The 26,137-nt window shown below is 39.9% G+C and overlaps 2 protein-coding genes across 2 annotated transcripts; one reads left to right on the top strand and one right to left on the bottom strand.

Moving 5' to 3' along the window:
* Window positions 1-69: 69 nt before the first annotated feature.
* Window positions 70-5,196, bottom strand: LOC144667458 (armadillo repeat-containing protein 10-like). Its single transcript, XM_078528875.1, has 6 exons — window positions 4,841-5,196; window positions 3,741-3,875; window positions 2,261-2,446; window positions 1,654-1,725; window positions 1,402-1,512; window positions 70-221 (listed from the first exon to the last, which is right to left on the bottom strand). The coding sequence occupies exons 1-6, from the start codon at window positions 5,189-5,191 to the stop codon at window positions 75-77; spliced, it is 1,002 nt and encodes a 333-aa protein (XP_078385001.1). The 5' UTR covers window positions 5,192-5,196; the 3' UTR covers window positions 70-74.
* On the top strand, window positions 5,139-21,217 carry LOC144667459 (gem-associated protein 2-like). Its single transcript, XM_078528876.1, has 11 exons — window positions 5,139-5,393; window positions 5,508-5,595; window positions 6,200-6,289; window positions 6,793-6,849; window positions 8,216-8,289; window positions 8,533-8,602; window positions 8,889-8,933; window positions 9,633-9,701; window positions 11,012-11,122; window positions 19,705-19,763; window positions 20,761-21,217. The coding sequence occupies exons 1-11, from the start codon at window positions 5,287-5,289 to the stop codon at window positions 20,795-20,797; spliced, it is 807 nt and encodes a 268-aa protein (XP_078385002.1). The 5' UTR covers window positions 5,139-5,286; the 3' UTR covers window positions 20,798-21,217.
* The last annotated feature ends 4,920 nt before the right edge of the window (window positions 21,218-26,137 follow it).

Below are 26,137 nucleotides of genomic sequence, written 5' to 3'. Positions count from 1 at the left end.
AGGGTTTTCATATTGCCTTTCATTAAAATATCTGGTTTATTAAAACGGATGTGATACACTATAATTATTTTTCCTTAAGTTGTGTACATCATTCTAAAAGCAAAAATACTTCTTAGCGCTCTCTTGGCCTGCGATTGAATTTCATCATTGGAATGATCAAGCAGTCCCATTAGTTCTCCATATAATACATTAACATGTTCCGTGATCACCGCTTGTTGTTGCTACAAGAAAAGAATAAAAGAGCATTTAAAGGCCATGTTACATGCAATGGCTGGGGACAAACATAACATTGCCAGTCGCCAAAAAATTTCACATGAAACACCTCATTTTTTCTACCTGCAAAATCATACAACAAAATGTTGCCTTGCAAGAAAAGTAGAACTTTTCTCTACTTTTCGCTGTTGCGAGACAAGTTGCTGCATGTGATATGTCAATCGCAACTTGCAATGCAATTTCATTAAAATGAACCACTCAAAGCATATCCTTTGCTCACGGGAGATTTCAAGGTCATCATTTGTTAATGGGTGTGTTGCAAATTGCGAATGTGTAACACCCGCTCTGCAACTTGCAATGTTTTTTAGTCATTATTGTTGTGTTGCAAGTTGCAAAGAAGATTGCCTCATGTAAAGTGGCCTTTAATGAGATGCTGAGATGATCAAGCATGTCAGAGTAATGTTTGATTTGTGGACACTATGAATACCAAACTAAGTAGGCACTCAGTATGCTCTATTGGAAAACCAAAACTTTGATTGGGTCTCAATTATCATTGTTGATTCACTGATAAGACACAATCAAGTGCATGTCGCTTATGAAGGGGTTTTTGGCTGAAAAAGACCTATTCAGGTAATAGGTTTGCCTACAAAAACAATCAGACAACTCAGCCTTGTTTTCTTCAAGTGACAGTCAACATAGCTGTGCCTTGTTGGCTATTTGCTCATTATGATAGAAACTCAGGCTCTGATTGTCGAATTGTTGTTTATTGGCCGTAATGATTTTTCTATTGAAAAGGTAAAGCCTGCTGTCGTGCCAAGTCAGTGGCTCATCAGGCCAGATCTTAACCCGGTTTCTGTAGCATGAAGCAGCTAGAAGTATTTCTACTCCCCCCTCCCTGGATGGGATGCTAGCCTTTCACAGGGTAATTCACCAGTACCCATGTTTACACCTGGGTGAAGAGAGGCACATTGAATGAGTGTAAAGTGTTTTGCCCAAGAACACCACACAATTACCCTGGCCAGGGCTTGAACCCGGACTGCTTGATCCGGAGTTCGGCACACAAACCATTAGGCCACTGCACCACTCAAATGTTATAATTTTACTGTGTAATGCATTGTGTTCCCCCATCAATTGCCCCATCCATCCATTAAAATACATGTATAAACTATTAGCACCTTTAATATTTACCTCAGTATAAAGATGGGGACTTGAGAGTAAGTTTGCTGAGATTGTTACAGCTCTTAAGACAATATCATCTGGGTTGTCTGGGAGCATGAATGTCTGTAGAATCAGAAGTGGCTGTAGGCAGCAAAAATAAATAAATAAATAACTAAAATAAATAAAGAAATATTTTCAATCACTGAGTACATATGATTAACACTACTTCCTGAATGCCAGCTTATGGATAGAAGATTTCAGATGTAATGTAACTTCACAAACCTTAAATTCCAGCAATCCTTCCAGATTGTTATCATTGCAAGACAAGTTGACCAACAATCTCAAAACTTCTTTCTGGCAAAACAAAAAGGAAGCTGTGATCAAAATGAGGACACTAAATTAACACTACTTACGTACAACACAGGAAACCACACAAGCTCGTTCTCCTCCTCCCATGCCTCTGACACAATAATATTAACTGATTAACAGAATATCATATGACTAGGATTTTAGTCCATATTGCAGATTCCTCTCATTGCAAGCATTCTGTCGTGCCTAATAAAGTATCATCATCATCATCATCATCAGGAGGCGAGGCCGGCCAAGAGAAACGTGGAGAAGAACCGTGGAGACAGAAAGAAACCGGCTGGGTTGGCGTTCGTGGGGGGCTGCTGTTGCATCGGCGGCGGACCGGGATGGATGGCGCAGTTTTCTGGCCGGCCTCAAGAGTCCTCATGGGTTCGATGAGGATAAGTATATTAAGTATCATCATCATCAACGTCAACCGACATCAACATCAACCATTAGAGCCTGAAGCAACTTAGAAAATAAATTAAATCCAAATTCACAAGTTCTTTCTACTATACCTGATAACTGTTCAATTTAGTACCTGAATTTTTCCTGAATGAGACTGAGAAAGGATGTTAAAATATTCTTGCACTCCTGTCATGATTTCATCCTGTGCAATATTTGTTGCAGACAAATTAACCAGGAGTCTCAAATGTTCTATTATCACTTCTTCATCATCAATGACATCACAGTATTCAATATATTTTATAACATCAAAAATGCTGTCCTGAAAGAAAGAAAAAAACACGTATAAAATAATGATCATTAGAAATTTTGACAGGAAGGGGGTCCTAAAAGCTGTTTAAACAAAAGTATGAAGCTAAACTGCATTTTCCTGAAGAGGGTGGGGAGGGGGTAGAGGGAACAACCCATTTGCATGCATGTATTAACCTTGATAGTTTATGGTCATTTCACTCCAAAGTTGGTGAGTATTATGAGCTTGTAGCAAATCAACTTTACATGTGTAGTGAATTGACTTGAACTCGTAGTGAAACCACTTTGTAGCAAAATGACTAGACTCCTTGCTGACACCTCACTGGACCCAAATTAAAAGAAAAAAAATTGAACAAATAATCACAGGTAGCCCAAGCTCAATATATGAGTAGCTTTTTTAATGATGACCTTTACGTAATTCGAGCGATTTGCATATTTTTTTATATAAGGATTTGTACGGGGAAATAAATAAAACCAAAAAGAACGAAAAAATAACTGTTGAATTACAATAAAAAACACTAACCTGAACTCCTGTGTTGTTCTTTGTGTGAACTGTGTGGTTTTTTAGCGGATTTGGAGCGATTTCTTTGAGTTGCGGTTTTAACGGTTTTATATATGAGAAAAAAACTGTGGAACCGTTACTCAGAGAAATCGCTCCAAATCCGCTTAAAAACCACACAGTTCACACAAAGAACCAACACAGGAGTTCAGGTGAGTGATTTTTTAATTCAACAGTTATTTTTTTGTTCTTTTCGGTTTTATTTATTTCCCCATACAAATCCTTATAAATATGCAAATTGCTCGAATTACGTAACAATACAAAGGTTATCATTAAAAAAGGTGGAACCGTTGCAAACCATGCGTGGATGAACGACCATCAAATTGATTTCAAAAATGCAAGAGTCATCGACAAAGGAGACTATCGCGTGCGAAAAACTCTTGAGTCATGGCACACTGCCATGACAACTGAAGCGGACAACAATGCTAGGTCATTACCTCCACAATATTCTATTCTTTTAAAATAGTTCTCTTTTATTATCAAATTCTCACTATTTTTCTTGTCACCTTTTTATGCATTTTTATTCTGCAATTTTTTCACACATTTTTACCCTATATATTTATTCATTCGCGCCTTTTTATCATTCGTTAAAGGCTGTAGTTTGGCAGCCGAAAGCTTATATTTTAACAAATTTTTAACCAGAGAACGCTTTAAAAACATTTTACTTAATTAAAAAAGGTACTCATATATCGAGCTTGGGCTAACTGTGCAATAATAAGTAAAAAACGGAATCTTTCATTTTCATTACCTTTAACCCTTCTTGATTTCTTTCATTCATTGCTAAGTTGGACAGCACCTGAGCTGCCTTGATGCTGATTGTTTTACTTGGGTGTGCTAAAAGAGCCACTAGCTGTGACAAACCTCCACACTCACGAATAGAATTCTGTAGATTGAATAAAAACAAAGGCAGAGTTATATGATAATTGACTGGCCAACCCAGTCCAGACTTGGCATAAAGTCACAGTGAATGGCAGAATGCAGTGAGGAAAAGGTGGAGTGGGGGGGGGGGCAGTAATAAGAGATGTCTCCATCTCATGGGGAGAGGGGTGGGAGGAGAGAGGGGGGGACTCCAGTAGAAAAGTGACATGCTGGTTGCCAGTGTTAATGTTGAAACGTACCAGACATTTTTCTGACTATGGGTTAAACTCATTTTCACCTCTAAAAGGTATCAATAATGTATTCTAAAAAGGTATGCATTTTTTTCTAGTTAGGGAACTGTGATGACTCACTTAAGAATATTTTTAGGTTTATTGAACATATGTGGTAATAAGTGTGAATTTAAACTCTAAAAGATATGGTGATCACCCAAAGCAATCCCTTTTCTGTGGAGGGGGACATGGGGGTCTGAATCTCCCAGCTCCTGTACCTTTTACTCACGCCTGCTGCCCCTTTCCGTAGTGGTTCTCTTCTCTTTATCCCATATCCATTATGAAATGTTGCAAAATTTTACTCGTTTTCTCGCAGTTCCCACCACCTTAGTAATCCTGCTTCCCCCACCCTATTCCTGCCCCTTTTCTCCCGGGCTCCTGCCCCCTCTCCCCCTCCACTTTTATATATTCATAGCGACATTTTATAGGGGCGTTCCAAAAATGTTTTAACACCCCCCTTTCCCACCTCACAGTGGAAGGGTAGATTCAGACACCCTTGGCTTGGGTAGTTTTTGTTGACACGTTTAAAGTCTACATCCAAGCTAGAGGGGTTCAAAATTCTTTCTGCTTCATTGTAAGAATATGCGGACAACCACCTCATTTTGACAGAATTTGCCTTTCAGGGGTTGAGAAGATTTTTGGGATGTCCCATATTGCAAAGTCCCCCACCCCTGCAAAGCCAGGATCATTCAATTTATACCTGGTTTGTCGTAAATGCAGAGCAGTTCTGAAGAGCCACAAGAAGCTTCTCTAGCATACAGTCGTCCACTCTTTCCAGCATTCCCAGTAGAGAAGATATCGTCCCTTTTGTAAACTCGCCATGTCCGTTCTCTTTCAAGATATCCGCAAGCTCTAATTCCACAGCGAACGAGCCTGCACTCTTTTCCGCGCATATTTTTCTTGTCGAATCTAAAATATTTGGAACAATTCCCTTCTTCCTAGTTTTCTTGTAATCTCTCAGATAATACAGACTAATCGCCAACGTAAGCGCTGCACAGGCAGAGCAAAACGCAAACACTGCTATTCTTGCGACCTTTCCGGGAGCCTCCATGTTGGTTCACCAGATATGTCATGTAAATCCAACTTTGTTTCCTGGTCTTTGCTACCTCGCCTTCTTGAATAAGGAGCGGTGGCATAGACAAAAACATGGAGCCCGTGTTGGGAACTTTTGATCAGGAAAGCTTTGAGGACGATGGTGAATTCAGTGAATCGACGCTCCCGTCTTCTGGTTATGAATATCTCAGGAGAGTTCAGTAAGAACAAAAACCTCATCAGTGGTCTTTTGAATTTTTAAACTTCTTACTCTTCTCAGCTGTTTTACTGAAAGACTGATTGTCTAGCTGGAGAATCTAAATTTTTTTTTTCAGTCTAGAAGCATTGCAGTGCCCTGATGTTGTGGTTGCAAATCTTGACACCAACAGTTTCTCAAGCAAGCAGACAGTTCATGTAAATGAGGTACTGTGTTAATACTTATTTGATTGATTGATTGATTTAACACAATTAATAAATATCAATAAATGGATAAATTCTCAACCAAACAGATTGTTCATGTAAATGAGGTACTGTGTTTATGCTAAGCAGATATCAACCTCAAATCTAAAATCTAGCTCCATCGTTAATTTTTATTAATAGTTAGTAAAGTAAATTTTTCGCAGTGCTTACTTCTGGTAAATCCATAGCATGAATTGACTAGGACACCCCTTGGATGGGATAGAAGTCTTTCACAACCTACCCCCTCCCACCTTCCCCAGAACATTTGTGACCTATTGCCTCATATAAGGGATATAAGGGACAGACCATTTAATTTCCTTTTTTTTGGGGGGGGGGGGGGATTTCTTCTGAGTAAGAATATATTTTTCAGTATTGCATGGGTATTTTGCAAAAAATCCTGCCAACAAAAAAATTTTTTCCATACAAGTTTACTTGTGCACAATTTTTTTTCTCCTGTGGTTCCGATCTTGCATGAGAATTTTTTTCTGTAGCTGTCCACTTCCCCCCCCCCTTTTCCCCTCACAAATTAAATGGTCCATCCTTAACGATATAGCAATCTGTTCCTCAGAGATCTGGTTGGTCACCAGCACCAGCAGGATTTGCCCCGTCACTTGATTGGCAGATGCAACAAACAGCAGACTTGGCAGATATAAGACAGGTTAGTAGTTAGCAGTGATTACATGTAAATATATATGGGATCAACCTTGGGACTGATGTGTTGATTTATGTTTGTAGCAAGGGGGGTAGGGTGCAAAAAATTGAATTTTCAATCTTGCCCAAATGTACTTTTTAAGCCAGGATGATTTTTCCTAGCCTCTCCCCTCCCCCCCCCCCCCCCCAAATTCTTCATGTTGCTTCACTTGCCCAACAGGCAAGTGGAGTGTTTTAAGTCCACTAGTGTTTTGAGGTCCACTGGCCTGATCACAAAGTTCACTATCCCCAGGCTAGTGGACACTAACTTTGCATGCTGAAGAGGGGGTACACAAAAAAACTAAGCTAATTAAAAGTAAATTATATAATTAAAATGCTTAATTGAAAATTGGTTAATGAACAGTACCACAAGCAGACAACTTAACTAAAAGACAATTTTAAAAATAAATTTATATTTTTTTTTTATATCAGATAATTAAATAATTATGTCATTCATTCATTTTAATTCAGAGATTTGTCCATCATCGATCAAAGTTGGGTAAACTGGATTCAACAACAATTGTCTTGGTAAGGCTGTGAAGCCCAGGGGGGTACTCGGGATTTTAAGTGATGGGGATGATCGAAGGATTTTTTTGGGTTCGGAATTTTCGATTCCTGGATTTTTTTGGGTAGGAAAATTTGGCAAGTATATTTTTGATTTAAGTAGGGATGTTTTTGGGTATTTAAAACAATATGAAGATTCGTGATAGTGCTTTGGCTGTGTTGTTCTGTGAATAAAGTACAAACAAACGTGTTTTGCTGTTGATTTTTGAGGGGTTCATTTTTGATCTAGGGATTTTTTGGGGTTATGTTGGCAGCCCTCTGGATTTCTTTGGTTCTTGAATTTTTCCCCCATTCGATCATCCCCATCATTTGAAATCCCGAGTACCCCCCCCCCCATGGGCTGTGAAGTAGTTATTAAGTACAGCAGTTGTTGTTGTTGTTATTTGGAAAATCTTCATAAAAAGATACATGTAAAAGCATTAAAAATAATTGTAATTATTTCTATAAACTGGTACTTATCATTATGATATTATAGCAACATATATTGCAAAAAATAACGAGTTAATTTGTGTAGTAACTCTGGTACTGAGAACACTAAAAGCCAAGGGTCCGGGAGGGACCCAGTGTCTTTTTTCCTGATCCTTATGCCTGAGAAAAGTTAGGAGGAAGAGGAAAAAAAGGCCGCCTTTCACCCCCTTAGCCTCACTTGGGACCTTCGGTTTTTAGGGATTTAGCTAAGAAAAAACTAAATGCTCAGATTGATTACCAAGCTCAGCAGACTTTCCTGGCCTGTGTACCTTTAAGATCACCCCGAGTCTTTGATAAGCTCTCTTTCCGCTGCCGAAATTAGCCGATAGCTGGCTCTTTGCTACATCCCTGGACTTTGAGCATCTCTGGACCTGTCACTGACATGCCTGTTTAAAATGATTTTTGGGGGTTAGAAATTTTTGATTCTGTGATTTAAGAAGGTATTTTTGGGGTATTGAAAACAATCTAAAGATTTGTGTTAGTACCTTGGCTGCGTAGTTCCACAAATAAAGTATAAACAAATGTATTTCTCTAATGTCTTTTTTCTTTGTATTACATCATTCTCCCTTTCTGGTAATTTAAGGGTCAGAAATTTGGCATGGGATTTTTTGGGGTTTTGTTGGAAACCGTAATTGCGTCTTGATTTTTGTCCCCCATTCGATCATCCCCTTCACTAAAATCCCAAGTACCCTCCCCCCCCCCCTGGGGTTTCTGTCACACATGTAGCAACCTCTGGCTTGCAAAAACCACAGGGATGGCTCATGGAGTTGACATTAGTTTTGACAAAAAAAAAGTTGATGGTAACTTATGACTAAGTCACGTGCAATTTTAACAGCTAAGTTTATTGTCATTTATTCACCAGCCAAAGAAAAATGATCCAATAGGATGGTGCAAATTTTGTCTTGGAGATCAAGTGGCATCAAAAATATCTGACAGGTTATTAATTAACACGTCAAGTTTTATTTTCCATCATAACACTTCTAATAATAATGATAATGATGATTATAACGATACTGATAATGGCAATAATGATGATGATGATGATGATGATGATGATGATGATGATGATGATGATGATAGAGACTTAACATCACAGGAGAAGCAATACTATACACTAAAATCTTCCAATTGACATTTAGTTAGTAAAATAGAACTCTAGAACATTTTTTAATTGAACAGGAAAGGCAGTAAGAAAACTGAAACTGAAGAGAACCTGCAAGAGGGCATTGATTCACCGAAAACTAACCAGGTAACTTATTTACCTTAATTAACAGTCTAATCTGATTATGGTAAGTTGTTCCACTGACTAAGAAACAAAGAAAGCCAAATAAATTATGCTTTCTCAATTACGTTGCCAACTTTTGGTCGCTTTTGAGTGGCTACTCTAGGGGGTCATTACCTTCAAATTTTTATGGGTGTAAATGTGCTAGTAAGACCTGACTTAAAGGATTTCATATTTTGTTCCATTGACTGTTAGAAAGACTCAAAATAATGCTGTTAGGGCTGTGTCTTAAAATGTGAACTTTCTGTTACAGGAAGGCACTCCGCCATTGCTCAGTGTTCTTCAACAAATCAACCAAGTAAGTTGGAAATGAAGTGACTTTAATTCAGTAACATACTGATAATTATAGTAAAATCTGGATCTAGTGACTTATCAGGCCAGCAGTGAAAAGGAGCTTTATTGTGGTTTAATATTAATTTAACAAATTGACGTCAGAGAGGGGAGGGAACGTTTGCCAGCAACCTGTGTTCCCGTACAAACGACAAGCGTTTTCCGCATTCTGGCCGCAGAAAAATTGGGGCGAGAGCCAAAGTTCGTATCATGCCAGAAAACACATGACGTGGATCCAGGTTCAATGCAGTTACCATGTCAAAAAAAAAGACAAACTTGTACATAAACTTTACTAGATGAATCAGTTCCACTAACAGCCACCTTGATCAATACTGTGTGCCGATCTCTACTCTTTACTTTTATGAAAACATCCTCACAGTGGTCCCCTCTCTGTATTTGACTTACTGGGAGCATGGCTCCATGGAAACCGCCCGTCATCTCGATCTGTTCTGGGCTAGCTTCTCGATTTGTCTCCAGGCGTATCCTGCTTTGCCCGCCTCGTCGTCCACAGTTTCTCTCTCTCTATAACAGCCAGTTAAGTCTTCCCCAGGGTGTCCATTATCAAGACTTTACATAATCCACATCAACAGGTTTTTGGGGTATCCGTGGAGTGGAGGAGTTCGGTTTTTAAGCTATTAAAAACTCATATTGATATTTTACTCTGCAGGCCACTTTGCTACAAGTTTTAGAATATCATGTGGATTGGTTAGAAGAAATCGGATTTTCACATAACCAGGTACGTAGAATCAAATCCAGATTCATCCAAGCCTCTCATTTAGACGTGCGTCTGAACATCGTTTTCAGGCGTTGCCTGGAAATACAGCCGCATCTCTTCGCTCCTGGCCGGTTTGGCCTGGAGCGAAGAGTCAGGCGGCTGCATTGCTAGGCTATGCCCGGGGCGAACATTTTTTCAACATATTCTTGTTGAACAACTGTTATTCAATGGCGTACGGTCGTAAGAGCGCTTTTAAATGACATCACGCTCTTGTTGTGTGTTTTCAGAGCTTCGTCCATTAGACGTTTCTTTACTTTTAAACTTTTATAAGTATGTTAAGTTTTACAGCGGTCATTTGACATCAAAAGTGAAAACTGCTCTGTAAAATTATCTCCCATTTCTACTTGTCTCACGTTGATAGGAAAACTGTTTATTTGTATGGAAGTGTCATTTACAATGCTCGAAAATCATCCTTGTTTGTATTAACGTGGCCGTGATTTTGCCAATAAAAGACTTTTGCTCTGCCAATTTGAAGTTTAGAGCTCTTTATTAACGAAAATAGACTTTGATAAAAGTCGGGCCAACGAATTTCAAGTTTACCCAAACGCAATCCGTTTTAATCTTCCCAAATTTTTGCCCATCCATGCCCGTTTTTAGTTTTTCTGTTTCTTTTGAATTCTTTTTACAGTTTTAAGCCGTTATTGTGACATTTCAGTTAATGATATGACCAGTTTTTTTTCGGTTATTAATACGTAACTTTGGTGCGAAACAAATCGCCCGAGAAGCTAACCAGTGTTAAAGCCCTGGTCAAACGAGAATGCAAGCGGACGCCAGTAGTCGCAGGTTGAACTTGTGTACGGACTTGCGTTGGCTGGCCAAACGGACTCGCAAGTGCACGCGGAAGTTATTAAAAAAGCCATTTCAATGCTACTGCGCGCGTTGAAATTTAGTACTTGAAGTAAAGAGCAAGACTTGAGTTACTTGCACTGGTTGGCCAAACGGTGAAAAACTTTCGTTCCGGCAAATTTGATCTCGACCAAAGTGAACGCAAGTCAACGCAAGTCAACGCAAGTCCTGGCCAAACGGAGACGCAAGTTTTCAACTTGCTTTTGCGCCAAACCAAAAAAAAAACCCAATTTTTGTTCCATTTAGCAAGCGTTGTGCGAAGTTGATTTAACTTCTTATTTTCCAAACAGTTGTGTCAACAATGCAACGGTTATTTTTGTGCTTGCATGCCCAGGAGTGTTACACAGGTTTACTTTAACTGTCTCCGCGGCGCAACAAAATCCCGAAACAAGCCCTTCAGGGTGTAATTGTTTTCATGTCTGCAGGGTCGATGGTTTTATGCTCTTCTGGTTTGTTTGGAGAAGCCGCTCTTGCCCGAAACCACTTCATTACTCCGTACACTTGCCAGGCTTTGTGCGACTTTGAGAGCATCACTGGTATGTTGCTTCTGTTTAATAGTAAATTTTAATTTTATCTACGAAAGTCGCTTTGATAAATCGAAGGTAGTTTAGTTTAATACTAAGAAGCTCACCCTAGAGAGTTGACCTTCCATATTTTGTGCCGTAAAGTCACGCGGCTGGATCTAGCCAATCACTGCAAAGGCATTGTCCACTCAACCAATCAGGTGCAGGAGAGGCTCATGTGACTTTTCCGCGCTTTCTCGTGCTTTTGTGGTAAAACGTGCCAACGTTACACATGCCAACAACGTTACACGTGCCAACACCGTTACACGTGCCAACAACGTTACACGTGCCAACAATGTTACGCGTGCCAACAACGTTACACGTGCCAACAGCGCAACCGACCAACCAAAGGTCGGTTAGCACGTGCTGACGTTGGTGGCTTTCGTCATGTTGTCCCCCCTTTTTTTTGGCCGGTTTTAAAAAAAAAAAAAAGAAAAAAAAAACTACAACCAAAAAATTTTAAAAAAAAAAAAAAAAAAAAAAAAACCCGTATAAAAAAAAATCGGGGAAAAGATGCCCCCCGAACCCCCCCCCCACACACACACACACACTCCACCCAGCATAAAAGTTACCTCTTCGTATATATATTTGTTCTTATGGGCCTGCTTTTAGAGTTGTTTTGTAAAGCGCGCTGGCTTGATGTATAGCAACATGGCTTATTTTGCAGTAATGCGCTGTTAATTACTGTTAATTAGTACTGATATTAATTAGTGCTGTTAATTAGTACTGATGACAGAAGTATGCTTGTTTTGTTATGAAATTTATTAGGAATTATTTTCGTGCGTAGTTTATACGTAATTAATCTTTCATTTACGCAATTTTCTTTTCAAACTTTTGTAACTAGTCATTACTAACAAATCCGTTAAAACTGTTAATTTCGAAATAATACCCATATAAACTTGGCTTTGACGTCATACTTTTAATAGCTCCCTTCGTCCGTGCCCCTTTTTTTTTTTTTTTTTTCCCCTTTTCCCCCCCCCCCCCCCCCCCCCCCCCCCCCCCCCCCCCCCCCTTTTCTTTTCTTGCCCCTTTTAACCAAAATTTCTAAAAAAAAAAACAAAAACAATTTTTTTCAAAATTTTATAAATAATCAATAAAAACATACCCCAAAAATATAAATTCAAAAAAACCCAAAAAATTCTTTACTCATACTTTTAATACTCCCTTCGTGTTCGGATCGCGTCCCAACCTTTGAGTCCCAAGAGTAAAATTGTTATTCACTAAACTTATCTCTCTACATTCCGTACATTGAAAATCCGTGTCCTTCAAAACCTTTATTACCTTTTCCCCCATCGCGGTAAAAGTTTTAAGTCAAGTAAGTCCAGATTTTCTTTCGCAGTTTATACGTCATTCATCGGTTATTTGCGCAGTTTTCACACTTATAACTAAAAATACCCAATGTAATCTGGCTCTGACGTCATACTTTTAATAGCCCCTTCGTAATTGGATAACGTCCCAACTCTTTAAATCCCGAGATTAAAATGTCATTTCCCTTAATCAATTTCTCTTCGTTCCTCAAATTCATATTGAGAATTTGTAGTTTCATCAGGATAAGAGACGCTCTTTTTCATTATCTTTTTAGTTTATTCTCAATACTTGCTTAATAATTAAAATATTAAACCTGTTGGGAGAAATTCTTTGTTGGTCGCGCTGTGGAATTGAGGGTTTTCTTTGCCATAAAATAGAGTTTTTTCAACAAAGTTTAGTTATTTTTCTCCGGCGATCAGTTGGAGAATCATCGAAGGTCTATTTCTCGTCAAGAAATTTAAAGGAAAAATCAAGATCAAGCGCCAGTCATGAGTATGGTAATTGATATCGATAATTTTTCAAACTTTACCTCAATATTTGAGGAAATCGAAAGGCGAAACCGCCAAAACAGGGAAAACAGGCCCAGAGCAAACACCGCCATGGAAGCAAACACAACCAAAATCCACAAGCAATTAAGAAAAACAAAATCCGTGGCAGTGAGACAGCCAGAGCCAACCAAGCAAGGCAGATTGGGACGCCGAGGAAGTGTTCCTACCAGCAGCAGTCTCAGTGTACCTCAGCCTCGCGAACGCATTCGCAGCGCGCCGTGTCCTGTTATCGATCGTGAAAAACTAAAAGACGAGCCCCGACTCACTCAAGCAGCGAAAAAACTGAGCGACGAAGAACTTACGCTTCTCTACGAGGACATTCTAAAGCCTCTGGACTTTTATTCTATTCTCCATGAGCGAAGGAAGCAAAGCGAAGAACTGAAACTGTGAAGAGGACCTCTACGAAAAATAAGGCGAACTTTATTGTAAATATAGTTTCTTCAGCTTAAGTTCGTGATTTCTCGCCTCGCTGTCGAGCAAACGATGTACTGAGTAACATTTGTACATACTGAGACAGAATTGCATGTTTTAAGCAATTTCCTGTAAATTAGCGTATTTACTGAAAAAAAATCCGCTAAGTGTAATTGAGCTACTTGATGTTTGATCCAACAAAGGACACAAATGTTTTCAAGAAAAAGTGCAATTTGCTGTAAGTTAACCTTTTGTAAGTAATAGGTAGTGGTAGTTGTTTTTTAGTGACTTTCACTTAATTAAGAGACAGTAAATGTAAGAATTAACAACGAAGGAAGGCTTTTGAAAAGCGGAACTTTTCTGAAACTTATTAATTTAATTTCATTATTGTTTATACCAAACAAAGTAATTTATGACAAACGAAGGAAATTTTTCGTGAATCAATCACGTGTAACTGACGTAACAAAGCGTGCCTAGTACCCAGGCGTTCTCTTCCTACGAAGTCGTGACGTCATGATGTGCGACACGTGACGTCAGTGGATGGACTTGACTAACTCGTTCCCAGGATCTTGATCCCCAAAAAGAGAAAAGGCCAGGGGATTAGTCTGTTACAACAGCTTCCCATCGTGTTACTGCATAGGGTATATAGGGTATCACTAGTACTGCTATTGACTTTTTTGACAAACGAGTAAGTTGTAAATTGGAACAGGGTATTGGTGCTTCTTTTCCCTCTATGAATTAAGCTACTTATGTCTCAAGGGACCAAAAAATAAAAAGGTTGACCAAGAGTCCTCGACAAAAACCTGACAGTGAGTTTAAAGTGTAAAATTCCATCAAATGTAGCTCAAGCTTCAGAAATCTCGCTAGTAGTATTTATATTCGACTACTTTGCAAAATACATTAGAACAAATGTGTCCCACTTTTGCTATTTGTGTGGACATTGCGCTGATATAGATTCTTTGGTCTTGAATTACATTCGAAGTGTGTGAAATAAGACTTATGAATTTGACTTAAGGTAAAATATGTTTTCTTCTGTATATACGCCTTTGTTATCATTAATTATTTTGTTGAAGAATCAGTGATTATTTAATAATGTAAAGGTAAATTCTTGTAAGACGAGTTGTGAAATAAACAGTGATGATGGTATTGTGTGAATTATTTTGTGAGTGCCGTGAAATCATATCTCGCATTTACTCCCAAATATGGAAGTAAAGAAAAGAAGAAGAAAAATATGCAGGAATACTAGACATAGTACGATACGTTTTTTTCGGGATTAAAAAAGACGGGGATTAAAAAAGACTGGTTTAGGTAAACTCTTAGTAATTTTGTTTGCAAGAATTTTGATTTGTAACTGTGTTAACCATTATTCTTCCACTTTCGCACTTTTCTATTATAATTCAAATTTTCATCGCTATTAATTACTAAGAACGCACCGCATAATACGGATAATTGCAATTTAAAACCTGACGCTATGAGAAGTGTTACAACATACAGCCACCGCATTGTGTCTCCTGTCATGTCAAAATGGCCGGCTCTTTTGTTGTTTATGACGTCATACCGTTGACCTTCGTTGTAAATTGCGCAACGCGAGCCTTTTTGCCTTGAGCTCAAATTGCAAATTCTCCATACTAATTCCTACACACTTTCCAAACTGGTTGTGAGAAATTGTGGCTCCATCAGGACAAGATCCTTTCTTTTATCACTCGCTCAACTAATTCTCACCACCTCCGGTTTGGTAATGAAGGGTATTCTTAGGAAAAATTCAGTTTTGATCGCTGTTGGAAATCGAAGGTTTCTTCGCTTATACAATAAGAAAGAAAACTGAACTCCGTGCAGTAATCTTCAAGGAGGAATAAACAACCATCTATGGTTTATCCCTCGTCAAGAAATTTCAAGGAAGAACCAAGAAAGAGCATCAGACATGAGTATGGTAGTCGACATCGATACTTTACCAGACTTTTCGTCAATATTTGAGGAAGTCGAAAGGCGAAACAGGCAAAACAGGCCCAGAGCACACACCGCTATAGAAGCTAACACAGCCACAATCCATCAGCAAGAAAGAAAACCAAGATCCCCTACAGTGATGCAGCCTGAGTCAACCAAACGCAGTAACCTCACGCGTCGAGCAAGTGATCCAGGCGATCCAGCCAGCAATAAGCCCAAGGTACCTCATTCGCCTCGTTTACGTATTTGCAGCGCGCCGTGTTCTGTAATCGATCGTGAGAAACTAAAAGATGAGCCTCGACTCACTGAAGCAGCGAAAAAACTGAGCGATGAAGAACTTGCTCTGCTGTACGAGGACATTCTAAAGCCTCTTGACTTTTATTCCATTCTCCACGAGCGAAGGAAACAAAGTGATAAACTGAACCTATGATCAAAACCTCTACGAAAAGTAAGGCGCATTTTACTGTGAATATATTTTAAGCCCAATTTTTTTTATTTTTCATGTCGCTGTAGATATACTGAAAAACATTTGTACATACTTTGACAGAATTATTTAAAGAATTTCCTATAAATTAGCGTAAGGAAAAATTATTCCGCTAGTTGTAATTTAGGTACTGAATGTTTGATCGAACAAATGAAGTCTATGTTCGTCAGAAAACGCGGAAATTGCTGTTAATAAACCTTTTGTAAATAGCAGTGGGTGTTTTTAGTGATTTTTGTCACTTCAATCAGAAGATGCCAAATGCTAGATCTAAATAATATTATAAATTAGAATTTTGAAAAGGGAAATGCTTTGAAAAGTTTGAATGTCGTCATAGTTACGAAACAAAGTCCTTTCTGACAAACGAAGAAATTTCGTGTATCAGTCACGTGTTATTGTGACAAGTACCCAGGTGTTCCGCCGACTCCATGCCTAGTACCCAGGCGTTCTCTTCCCACGAACTCGTGACTCGTCACGATTTTGTGACTCGTGACGTCAGTAGATTGCCTAGACAACAAGCTCGTTCCCAGGATCTTGGTCGAGTATTACGTTTTGCCAAAGAAAGGACGCCAGGGGACCAGCTTGTTACAAACGAAGAACTAAGATCTATAGCCTGTTAACAGTCGTCACATATTTCTATTTGTAATAAATCTCAATATCATTTTGTCTTCCTGACGATTATCGTTTCCATATTTTAAGAACATGTTTTAACCAGGTTGTTTGCCTTTTCTAAAACGTGTTGACATCGTGGTTACGAGCGTTCTTCTTATTGGATAGTTGCCCTCACTGAGTAAACAGTTCACATCGAGTCCAAAACAATACCGTTTCGTTTCTAAGGAAACGAAACAAACAAAGGTTGACCAAGACATCCCGACAAAAATCATTAAAAAAAGTTTGCGCTTTAAAATGTTTGTTAATTTAATAACAATTAAAATTGTTAACAGTCAATTAGTTAGAATAATCAACTAATAAAGCAAATTTTGTTTGCAAGGATTTTGATTTGTGACTGTCTATACCATTGTTCTTTCATTTTTACACTAATAATTCAAATTTTCCTAACTTTCAATTCCTTGGAACGCCCCTGTTAATACAGATAATTGCGATTTAAAACCTGAGGTAATTGAAACTAACAAAGAAAATGCCGTTTTACGTAATAGAAAAGTGTCTGGCCATTGTTTGTTGCTAATCCGCTTTTGTTCTTTGTAAATCAGTAAATAATTCAGTTAAAAACTGCTAATTGCAAGTAAAACCTGACGTAATGGGAACAACTGCAAAATTACCGCATTGTTTCTCCTGTCGTCATGGCAACGTGGTCGGCCCGTTTATTGTTTGTATCGCTATGACGTCATACCTTTAAACGCCATAATTACGCAACACGAGCCGCTCAAGCTGTAAAATCTCCAAACTAACTCCTAAACTGTTTGTGAGAATTTGTTGCTCTATCAGGACAAGACCCTCTCGTTGAATAGTAAATTCTCCTCACCTTAATGCATAGTATTCTTAGGGGAAATTCGTTTTTGATCGCTGTTGGAAATCGAAGGTTTCTTAGGCTACATAACGAAAAAACAATTGCACTCGGTGCAGAATTTTTTCCCTGAGCAGTCAGTAGTCAGCAAAGGTTTATTCCTCGTCAGGAAAATCGAAGAAAAAGCAGCAGAGATGGGTACGGTGATCGACATTGATAATTTCCCAAACTTCACGTCAATATTTGAGGAAATCGAAAGGCGAAACAGGCAGAACAGGCCCAGAGCAGGAACTGCCGTGGTAGCTTCTACAACCAAAATCCACAAGCCAGTAAGGAAGACCATGTCCGTTGCAGTGACACAACCAGGGCCAACAAACGCGGCAGATTCGGGCGCCTAGCAAGTGACCCAAGCAGCAACAAGCTCAGTGTCCCTCAGCCTCGCGAACGTATCCGCAGCGCGCCGTGTCCAGTAATCGATCGTAACAAACTTATTAAAGACGAACCTCGACTCACTGAAGCAGCGAAAAAATTGAGCGATGAGGAACTTTCGCTTTTGTACGAGGACGTTCTTAAGCCCCTGGACATGTACTCTATTCTATCTGAGCGATGGAGTGAGCGAGCGATTGACAGAATTTGAACACATTTGTCGGTAAGCTAAATTTTTTGGAACGTAAAGCGAACTTTTTTAAAACCTTTTTTGGCTTATTTTGTGCGGTCGTCGTTTAGCAAGTAAAGACGTTACGGTGAACAGAAATATATCAAAAGATTATTTTGTTGTTAAAGGTATGTAAAGTCAGCGTTAGAATAAACAAAGAAAAATTGTCGTATCGAAACAAAATGTGTGGTAACTAAGTTGATTTAGTGCATAAAATCACAGGTAGCTCAAGCTCCTCGAGACCTGTGAACATTAAATGGTATTGCATAACAACCTAAATATAAGAGTTTGTATGGGACTGTAACGATCGTACACACGAGTTCGAAATATGGAAAAGAAATTCAATAAAAACGACTTACTTGTCTTCTGTGTGCTACCTGTGTTTCCGTGGCGTTTTAGGGCCGTTTTCAAAGCGATTCCGGTGAGTTTTTTATTCACTGTTTTGATCTTGAGGAAAGATCAAAACAGTGAAACTAAAATTCGCCGGAATCGCTTTGAAACGGCCCTAAAACGCCACGGAAACACAAGGAACACAGAAAAAGAGAATTTAGTCGTTTTTTAAAATTTATTTTCCATATTTTGAACTCCTGTGTATGATCGTTACATTCCCATACAAACTCTTATGTTTAGGCTGTTATGCAATACCACTCAATGTTCACAGCTCTCAAGGAGCTTTGGCTACCTATGATAAAATCTTTACATTTCTGAATATCACAAAATGGTGAAATTTTCTACCACTAAATGAAAGGCACTTTGTCTCCTTTTTTTCTCTTTTCCCGGAAGCAATATAATTGTATTTTTTTACCCATTGTAAATAACATTTTTTGCATGAATTAAGTACCAGAGGAAGGTGTAGTTGCGTCCACTACTGCAATGCAGTAACCAATGTAAATAGTGCGGCAGTGTAATATAAGAAAATTGCTGTGAGAAATGCAATATGGTGCTGAAAAATGTAATCGAGTAGATCTATAATTTAAGTAAACTTCTGTAAAATATTGTAATGTAGACGTAGTTATGTCGTGTAAATAAATGTTAATGACTGTCGAGCTTGTTTTTATTTGTACCGTTGAATCAAGGAGAATGCTTTCAAATCTGGTGGTGTCCTGTGATCCAATCGACGTCGTGTGATCCCTTGTGTGTGCTGTAATCCTGTGGGTGTCCTGTGGTCTCAAGGGCGTCCTATGTTCCCGTGAGTGTCTTTGATCCCACGGGTGTCCTTTGATCTCAGCGGGTGTCCTGTTATCCCATGGAAGTCCTGTTATCGTATGGGCTTCCTGTGGTTCCATGGTTGTTCTGTGATCTTATGGTTATCCTGTGATATCAGTCGCGTAGTATGTGTGTCCGTTGATCCCATGGGCTTCCTGTTAATAGTATATCCCATGGGTGTCCTGTGATTATATCGACGTCCTGTCATCCCCAAGGGCGTCCCGTGATCCCATAGATGTCCTTTCGACGCAAGCAAGCTTAAATTTCGGCGCCTTTTTGAATTGATTATTTCGAGCCGCACACCCACTGAAATAGAGAATAACGGGAAAAACAGAATGGCGGAATGTCATAAGATTTTGAGCCTTTGTCGCTTCGCCACACGTACCACGTTGAACCCGCTGAAAAACGGCCTGTTCTGCAGCTTACACCCCTGTTAACACCCCTTAATTCCAATGCTGATGTTTCCCCACCTCCAGAGGACCTGGGAATAATGAAAGAGATAGTTAAAAACAATCTGTGTTTATTTTTTTTTTTCAGGAGTCTCCATATCACCCGCTGGTTACGCCTCTGAATTTAATCATCACGCTCGTTTCAAGGTATGGTCCGATCAGGTGGAAAGATGTCACGTGTCAGGGACCGCGGAGCATGTTGAAAAGTGGGGGGGCTGACAATTGAAAATATTTTTATCATAATGAAAAACTTGTTTTAAGTCTTTGTTTTTTTTTTAATTTTTAATTTTTTTTCTTTTTATAGCGTAATAAGTGGTGGGGCCGCGGCCCTACCAGCCCCTCCCCCTCCGCGGCCTTGCCAAGATGTCGTGTTCTTGATCCCCGTCAGAAAAAAAATCAGAATACGCCATGTTGCCAAGCGGACTACTCTGGCGAAATTTACGAGCTCAGGGCCCGGTTGTTCAAAGGGCGGATAACGCTATTCGCCAAACAAATCGCTATCCAATGGGAAAACAAACGAGCAAACAAACTACGCTATCCACTGGATAGCTATTCATACGGTGATAGCGTTATCCACCCTTTGAACAAGCACTGCATAGCCAGAACATTTTTCTGTCGAAGAATAGAAGAGAACATAAACGATTGGTGTGAAGCTATCATCTCTCTTCCCCTATTTTCTTCAGATATGATTCTCTTGCGCGCAGTTTTACACCCTGAGCAGATTAAAGAAGAATTGTTGCAATTTTCGTTTGACATCTTTTTGTCAGTTATTCAAATCTCTCGACCAACATGCGCACAGAATCGAGCACAGAATTGCGCGTCTTTCCTTCGAGTGTGGAAAGTTTGACGTCTCTGCCTCCCCAAATATGTTGGTTTCTGATTGGCTAAAAAGTATGAGTAAACCAACAAAAAGATGTAGAAACGTTCTTAGCAACAAATAACACAACAACTGGAACGTGGCGTCGTCATGGTGATGTCATAACGAGACGTCACATTGTTTAGCAACCTCTCTAACAAAACAACGCATGCTCGGGTCATTGTCAAACGCTGGACAATCTACTTCCCAGCCCGAGTTCCCTGACCTTCCAATGTATTCCAGCGCTGTTTTTGTGTGGTAACTCACCATGTATCTATTTTTTTGCAGGTATTTTGGGCAGAGTGACTTGGCTGATCCTGGATAAAGGCACACTGTCCCTTGACAAAATACGAGCGACTTTCCAACAGAAAAAATGAGATGAAGGTGGTTTTCAAGTTTGCGGCAGCGTCGCTTTTACGAGCGGTTGAGTCGCTTTTACTAACTAGCAAGATACAAAAAAAATTGCTCACACGACAAAGCAGGCTCACAGAGACTTCTTGAAGAAGAAGCTGGGATGATATATACGCTGACTGTCTAATGTCAACCTCTGGCTTCAAGATGAACGGATGAATACATGGCTGTTTGATACGAGAAGAATTCTTTGCACGGACTTTGACTTGGTCTACAGACCTGCATGCTTCCTAGTACACGTATCAACATTCTTCAAAATTTGATCGGTTTACTTGTTTCCTGGGTATCTTTAGTTGACGGACTGAATATTTCAGAATAAAAACTACGCAGAAGATTGGGCATTTTTATAGCTTGCTCTCAGTCCTCTCTCTTCGCGCATGCGCTCGAATCCACTTACTCTCCTCCATCTGCCCGGTCAATCTCGAGACCCAGAGTCCGTCGAGTCGGTCAGCGGTACCGCTGACCAGCCGCTGACCGAAAGCCGGGGTACACTCTGGGCTCGAGATTTTCCATTGGTAACCCACAAACAGCAGCGCTACGAATGCAGGATATTCTAGCCTTGTCCGATTCAAAAGTCCGCGTACACGGACTTCCGGTCTTTTACACTCAATGCTAATTTGCTTACAATCGAAAATGAGCACTCTGCACAGTATGCAAAAAAATCAAAAGATTCATCAGTTGAAAACCCAACCACAAAGCTGAAAACTAAGATTGAAGTACATTTACTAACACACTACAAGAATCAGAAGTTACGTAACCCTAAACAAAATGATTCGTGCATCACGTCGTAATTAAAAGTCTTCGTTTACGGGTCACGTTTAAGTCAAAAAGTGCGTTCACGTACACGTGAATAGCTTGCGTTGCAGCCAGACGCGTCACAAAATCTTCGTCTTGTATACCGGCGCTTTATTAGACTGTCTGCGACGCAGGCTAGCACGTGCAAAGATCTTAATAAAAAGACAGGAAGCACGAAAAATAGGCTACATTTAATTCATGTGTCACGGGAAAATCACGTGAGCAGACTCCTCGCGCTTCACGTGACTAAAATAAAGCTGAAGCTAAAAAAAATCTAAATTAGCACAAAAGACAGGCGGTTTAGACTGTCTGCGAGGAAGGTTTGCACGTGAAAAGATGTTATTAAAATTGGAAACCGCGAATTCTTCAGTAAATCACGTTTCACGAAGAAACAAAAATCTTAATCTCGCTTCACTTGAGCATTCTGTTCACGTTCATGTGATAAATCTGAGGGGGGGCCGCCCCCCCCCCCCGCCCCCGCCCCCCCCCGACCGGGCCGGCCGCCACCCGCCACGGGCCCCCCGGCTTATGTAACAGGCCCTAAAGCAGAGAAACTCTAAATAGGGACGGACCATTATTTCTTTGGAGGGGGGAGGTATGAGGTGCATAAACTAAAAAAAAAATGTTTGCAGAGGAAATTTTTTCATACCCCTCCCCCCCTCCAAGAAAATAATTGTCTGTCTTTCAGCACAGTAGACAAAAAAACGTTGACCAAAGCATCCTGGCAAAAATCATTGAATGAAGTTTGAAGTTATACTGTTGTTTAATGAAATATTTAACGGTTATTAATGATCACTTAAATAAAATCAAATTTTGTGTGATTTGTGATTTTGTATACCATTATTTGTTCACTTGTGCACTTATAATTTAAATTTCCCTAATCTGTTATTACAGATTATTACGATTTAAAACCAGTCGTAATTGAAAGTAAAATTTTCTTTTGTTCTTTTATTCGCTTTTGTTTTCGTGACGTCATACGTTTTAACCCAGTATTAATCAATGTTATTTTTTTTCAAACCGTTAATTGCAATTTAAAACCTGACGAAATGGCAACTTGGTCGGCTCTTTTGTTGTTTGTATTGCTGTGACGTCATACCTTTGAACGCCATTATTGCGCAACACGAGCCGCTCAAACTGTACATTCTCCATACTAACTCCTACACATTTCCAAGCTAGTTGTGAGATTTTTTTCGCCCATCAGAACAAGATCCTCTCGTTTATTACTCGCTAAGTATATTCTTCTCACCTTAATGCATTATATTCTTAGGAGAAATGAAATTTTTGATCGCTGTTAGAAATCGAAAGGTTTCTTAGGTTATATATTGAGAAAAAATTGAACTCGGTGCAGATTTTTTTCAGTGAGCAGTCAGGAACTAGCAAAGGTTTATTCCTCGTCAGGAAAATCGAAGAAAGAGCAGCAAACATGGGTACGGTGATCGACATTGATAATTTCCCAAACTTCACGTCAATATTTGAGGAAATTGAAAGGCGAAACAGGCAAAACAGGCCCAGGGCAGGAACTGCCGTGGTAGCTAGTACAACCAAAATCCACAAGCCAGTAAGGAAGACCATTTCCCTTGCAGTGACACAGTCAGAGGCCAACAAACGCGGCAGATTCGCGCGCCTAGCAAGTGACCCAAGCAGCAACAAGCTCAGTGTACCTCAGCCTCGCGAACGTATCCGCAGCGCGCCGTGTCCTGTAATCAATCGCGACAAACTTATAAAAGAGGAACCTAGACTCACTGAAGCAGCAAAAAAATTGAGCGATGAGGAACTTTCGCTTTTGTACGAGGACGTTCTTAAGCCCCTGGACATGTACTCTATTCTATCTGAACGATGGAGTGAGCGAGCGATTGACAGAATTTGAACAGATTTGTCGGTAAGCTAGACTTTTTTGGCATGTAAGGCGAACTTTTGCAAAACTTCATAATTTCAGCTGATTTTGTGCGATCGTCTTTTAGCGGTGGACAGAAATACAGCGAAAAATTTTTTGTCTCTGGTATGTAAAGTGAACGAAGCAAAATTATCGTATCGAAACAAAATGTATGTTAACTAAGTTTGTGTAGTGAATAAAATCACAGGTAGCCGAGGCTCCTTCATAGCCGTGAACATTCCCTGGGAACATTGAATGGTATTGCATAACAGCCTAAACATAAGAGTTTGTATGGGAATGTAACGATCGTACATAGCAGTTCGAAATATGGAAAAGAAATTCAATAAAAACTACATACTTGTCCTCTTCTGTGTGTTACCTGTGTTCCGTGGCGTTTTGGGGCCGTTTGAAAGCGATTCCAGCGAGTTTCAGTTTCACCGTTTTGATTGTTTTCATCCAGGAAAAGATCAAAAAGGTGAAACTAAAACTCGCCGTAATCGCTTTCAAACTACCCTAAAACGCCACGGAAACACAAGCAACACAGAGAAGACGAGAATTAAGTCGTTTTTATTGAATTTTTTTTCCATATTTCGAATTCCTGTGTACGATCGTTACAGTCCCATACAAACTCTTATGTTTAGGCTGTTATGCAATACCATTTAATGTTCACGGGTCTCAAGGAGAATGGGCTACCTGTGACAAAATCTTTACATTTCTGCATATCACAAAATGGTGAAATTTTCTACTACTATATGAAAGGCACTTTGTCTCCTTTTTTCTCTTTTCCCGTAAGCAATAATGTAAAAAAACCCTTTTTTGCATGAATTAAGGGACGGACCATTATTTTCTTGGAGGGGGGGGGATGAAAAATTTTCCTCTGCAAACTTTTTTTTTTAGTTTATGCACCTCTGAAAACAATTTTTTTCGAAATTCTAACTATTTTTTGTTATACATATAGTGTTTGCAAACAATTTATTTTGTCTTTTTAGGCCCTGCAAACAATTTTTTTCAATATTTTTCATCCCCCCCCCTCCAAAAAATTAATGGTCAGTCCCTAAGTAACAAATGAAGGTGTAGTGGCCTCTACTATTGTAATGCAGTAATCAATGTAAAAAAATGTGACGGTGTAATTTAAGTGAATTGCTGTAGGAAATGCAATATGGTGCTGTAAAATGCAATTTAGTAGATCTATAATTTAAGTAAACTTCTGTAAACAATGTAACGTAGACGTAAATGTTAAAGACTGTCAACTTTTTTTTTTCATTTGTTTCGTTCGATGGAGGAGAATGCTTGCTAATCTAGTGGCGTCCTGTGATCCCCATCGGCGTCGTGTGATCCCTTGGGTGTGCTGTAATCCTTTGGGTGTCCTGTGGTCCCATTGGTGTCTTCCTATTCCATGGGTGTACTGTGACCCACGGGCTTCCAGTGATCTCGTGGAGCTCCCGTGATCTCATCAATGACCTGTAATCTCATGGGCGTCCTATGATCCCGATCCCGTGAGTGTCCTGTGATCCAAAGGGTGTCCTTTTGATCCTGTGGGTGTCCTGTAATCCCGTAGGAGTACTGTGATCCCATGGGCATTCTGTGATCCCATGGGCGTCCTGTGGTCCTGTGGGAGTCCTGTGATCTCGTGGGCGTCGGGCATCCTGTGATCTCATTGGCGTTCTATGATCCCATAGGTTCCATTGATTGGTGTCCTGTTATCCTGTGGTGCCCTGTTATCCCATGGGTATCCTGTGACCCCATGGGCGTCCTGTGGTCCTGTTGGAGTCCTGTGATCCCGTTGGCGTCGGGCACCCTGTGATCTCATTGGCGTTCTATGATCCCATAGGTTCCATTGATTGGTGTCCTGTTATCCTGTAGTACGCTGTTATCCCATGGGTGTCCTGTGACCCCATGGGCGTCCTGTGGTCCTGTGGGAGTCCTGTGATCCCGTGGGCGTCGGGCATCCTATGATCTCATTAGCGTTCTATGATCCCATAGGTTCCATTGATTGGTGTTCTGTTATCCTGTGGTTCCCTGTTATCCCATGGGCGTCCTGTGACCCCATGGGTGTCTTTAGCACGCAAGAGCAAGCTTACATTTCGGCGCCATATCGAATTGATTATTCCCTCTTTCCCTCTTCCCCTTCTTTTCCCCTTTCCCCTTCCCTCCCCTTTTTACGCCTGCCACGCAGGCTACAGTCCGCAGCACCAAGAATGCAGATCTTCTGGCCTTGTCCGATTCAAAAGTCTGCGTACACGGACTTCCGGTCTTTACACTCATGCTAATTTGCTTACAATCTAAAATGAGCACTCTGTACATGTGCAAAACAATCGAAAGATTCATCTATTGAAAACCCAACCACAGAGCTGAAAACTAAGACGAGGGGGGGGGGGGGTGAATAGAAAAACGGATCGACGAATTTTGACAAAATTTTTGCCCGGATTTTGGATTCAGAGCAAATGTTTAAACGGATTTGCGGATCCTGCAATTGAAGCAGATCACTTACTTACTTACTATCCGATTTTTTGGCCCGGATTTTGAATTTAGGTTTCAATAAAGTTCGGATCGCGGATCAAGCATTCTGAAACTAGCTGGAACTGG

Source organism: Oculina patagonica, chromosome 10 (genome assembly GCF_052425735.1).
Source record: "Oculina patagonica isolate OP01 chromosome 10, crgOcupat, whole genome shotgun sequence".
Classification (NCBI taxonomy): Eukaryota; Metazoa; Cnidaria; class Anthozoa; order Scleractinia; family Oculinidae; genus Oculina; species Oculina patagonica.
The sequence above is the reverse complement of the archived record's forward strand: the minus strand, read 5'-3'. Positions and strand labels throughout refer to the sequence as shown.

Bases quoted from the DNA above. Each gene is read 5' to 3' on its own strand.
- LOC144667459 (XM_078528876.1), top strand. From the start codon at position 5,287: ATGGAGCCCGTGTTGGGAACTTTTGATCAGGAAAGCTTTGAGGACGAT. The intron at 5,596-6,199 runs GTACTGTGTTAA...TCTGTTCCTCAG, and splicing joins AGACAGTTCATGTAAATGAG to AGATCTGGTTGGTCACCAGC. The intron at 8,603-8,888 runs GTAACTTATTTA...TTTCTGTTACAG, and splicing joins ATTCACCGAAAACTAACCAG to GAAGGCACTCCGCCATTGCT.
- LOC144667458 (XM_078528875.1), bottom strand. From the start codon at position 5,191: ATGGAGGCTCCCGGAAAGGTCGCAAGAATAGCAGTGTTTGCGTTTTGC. The intron at 3,876-4,840 runs GTATAAATTGAA...TTCAATCTACAG, and splicing joins CTGCATTTACGACAAACCAG to AATTCTATTCGTGAGTGTGG. The intron at 1,726-2,260 runs GTACTAAATTGA...TTGTTTTGCCAG, and splicing joins CTCATTCAGGAAAAATTCAG to AAAGAAGTTTTGAGATTGTT.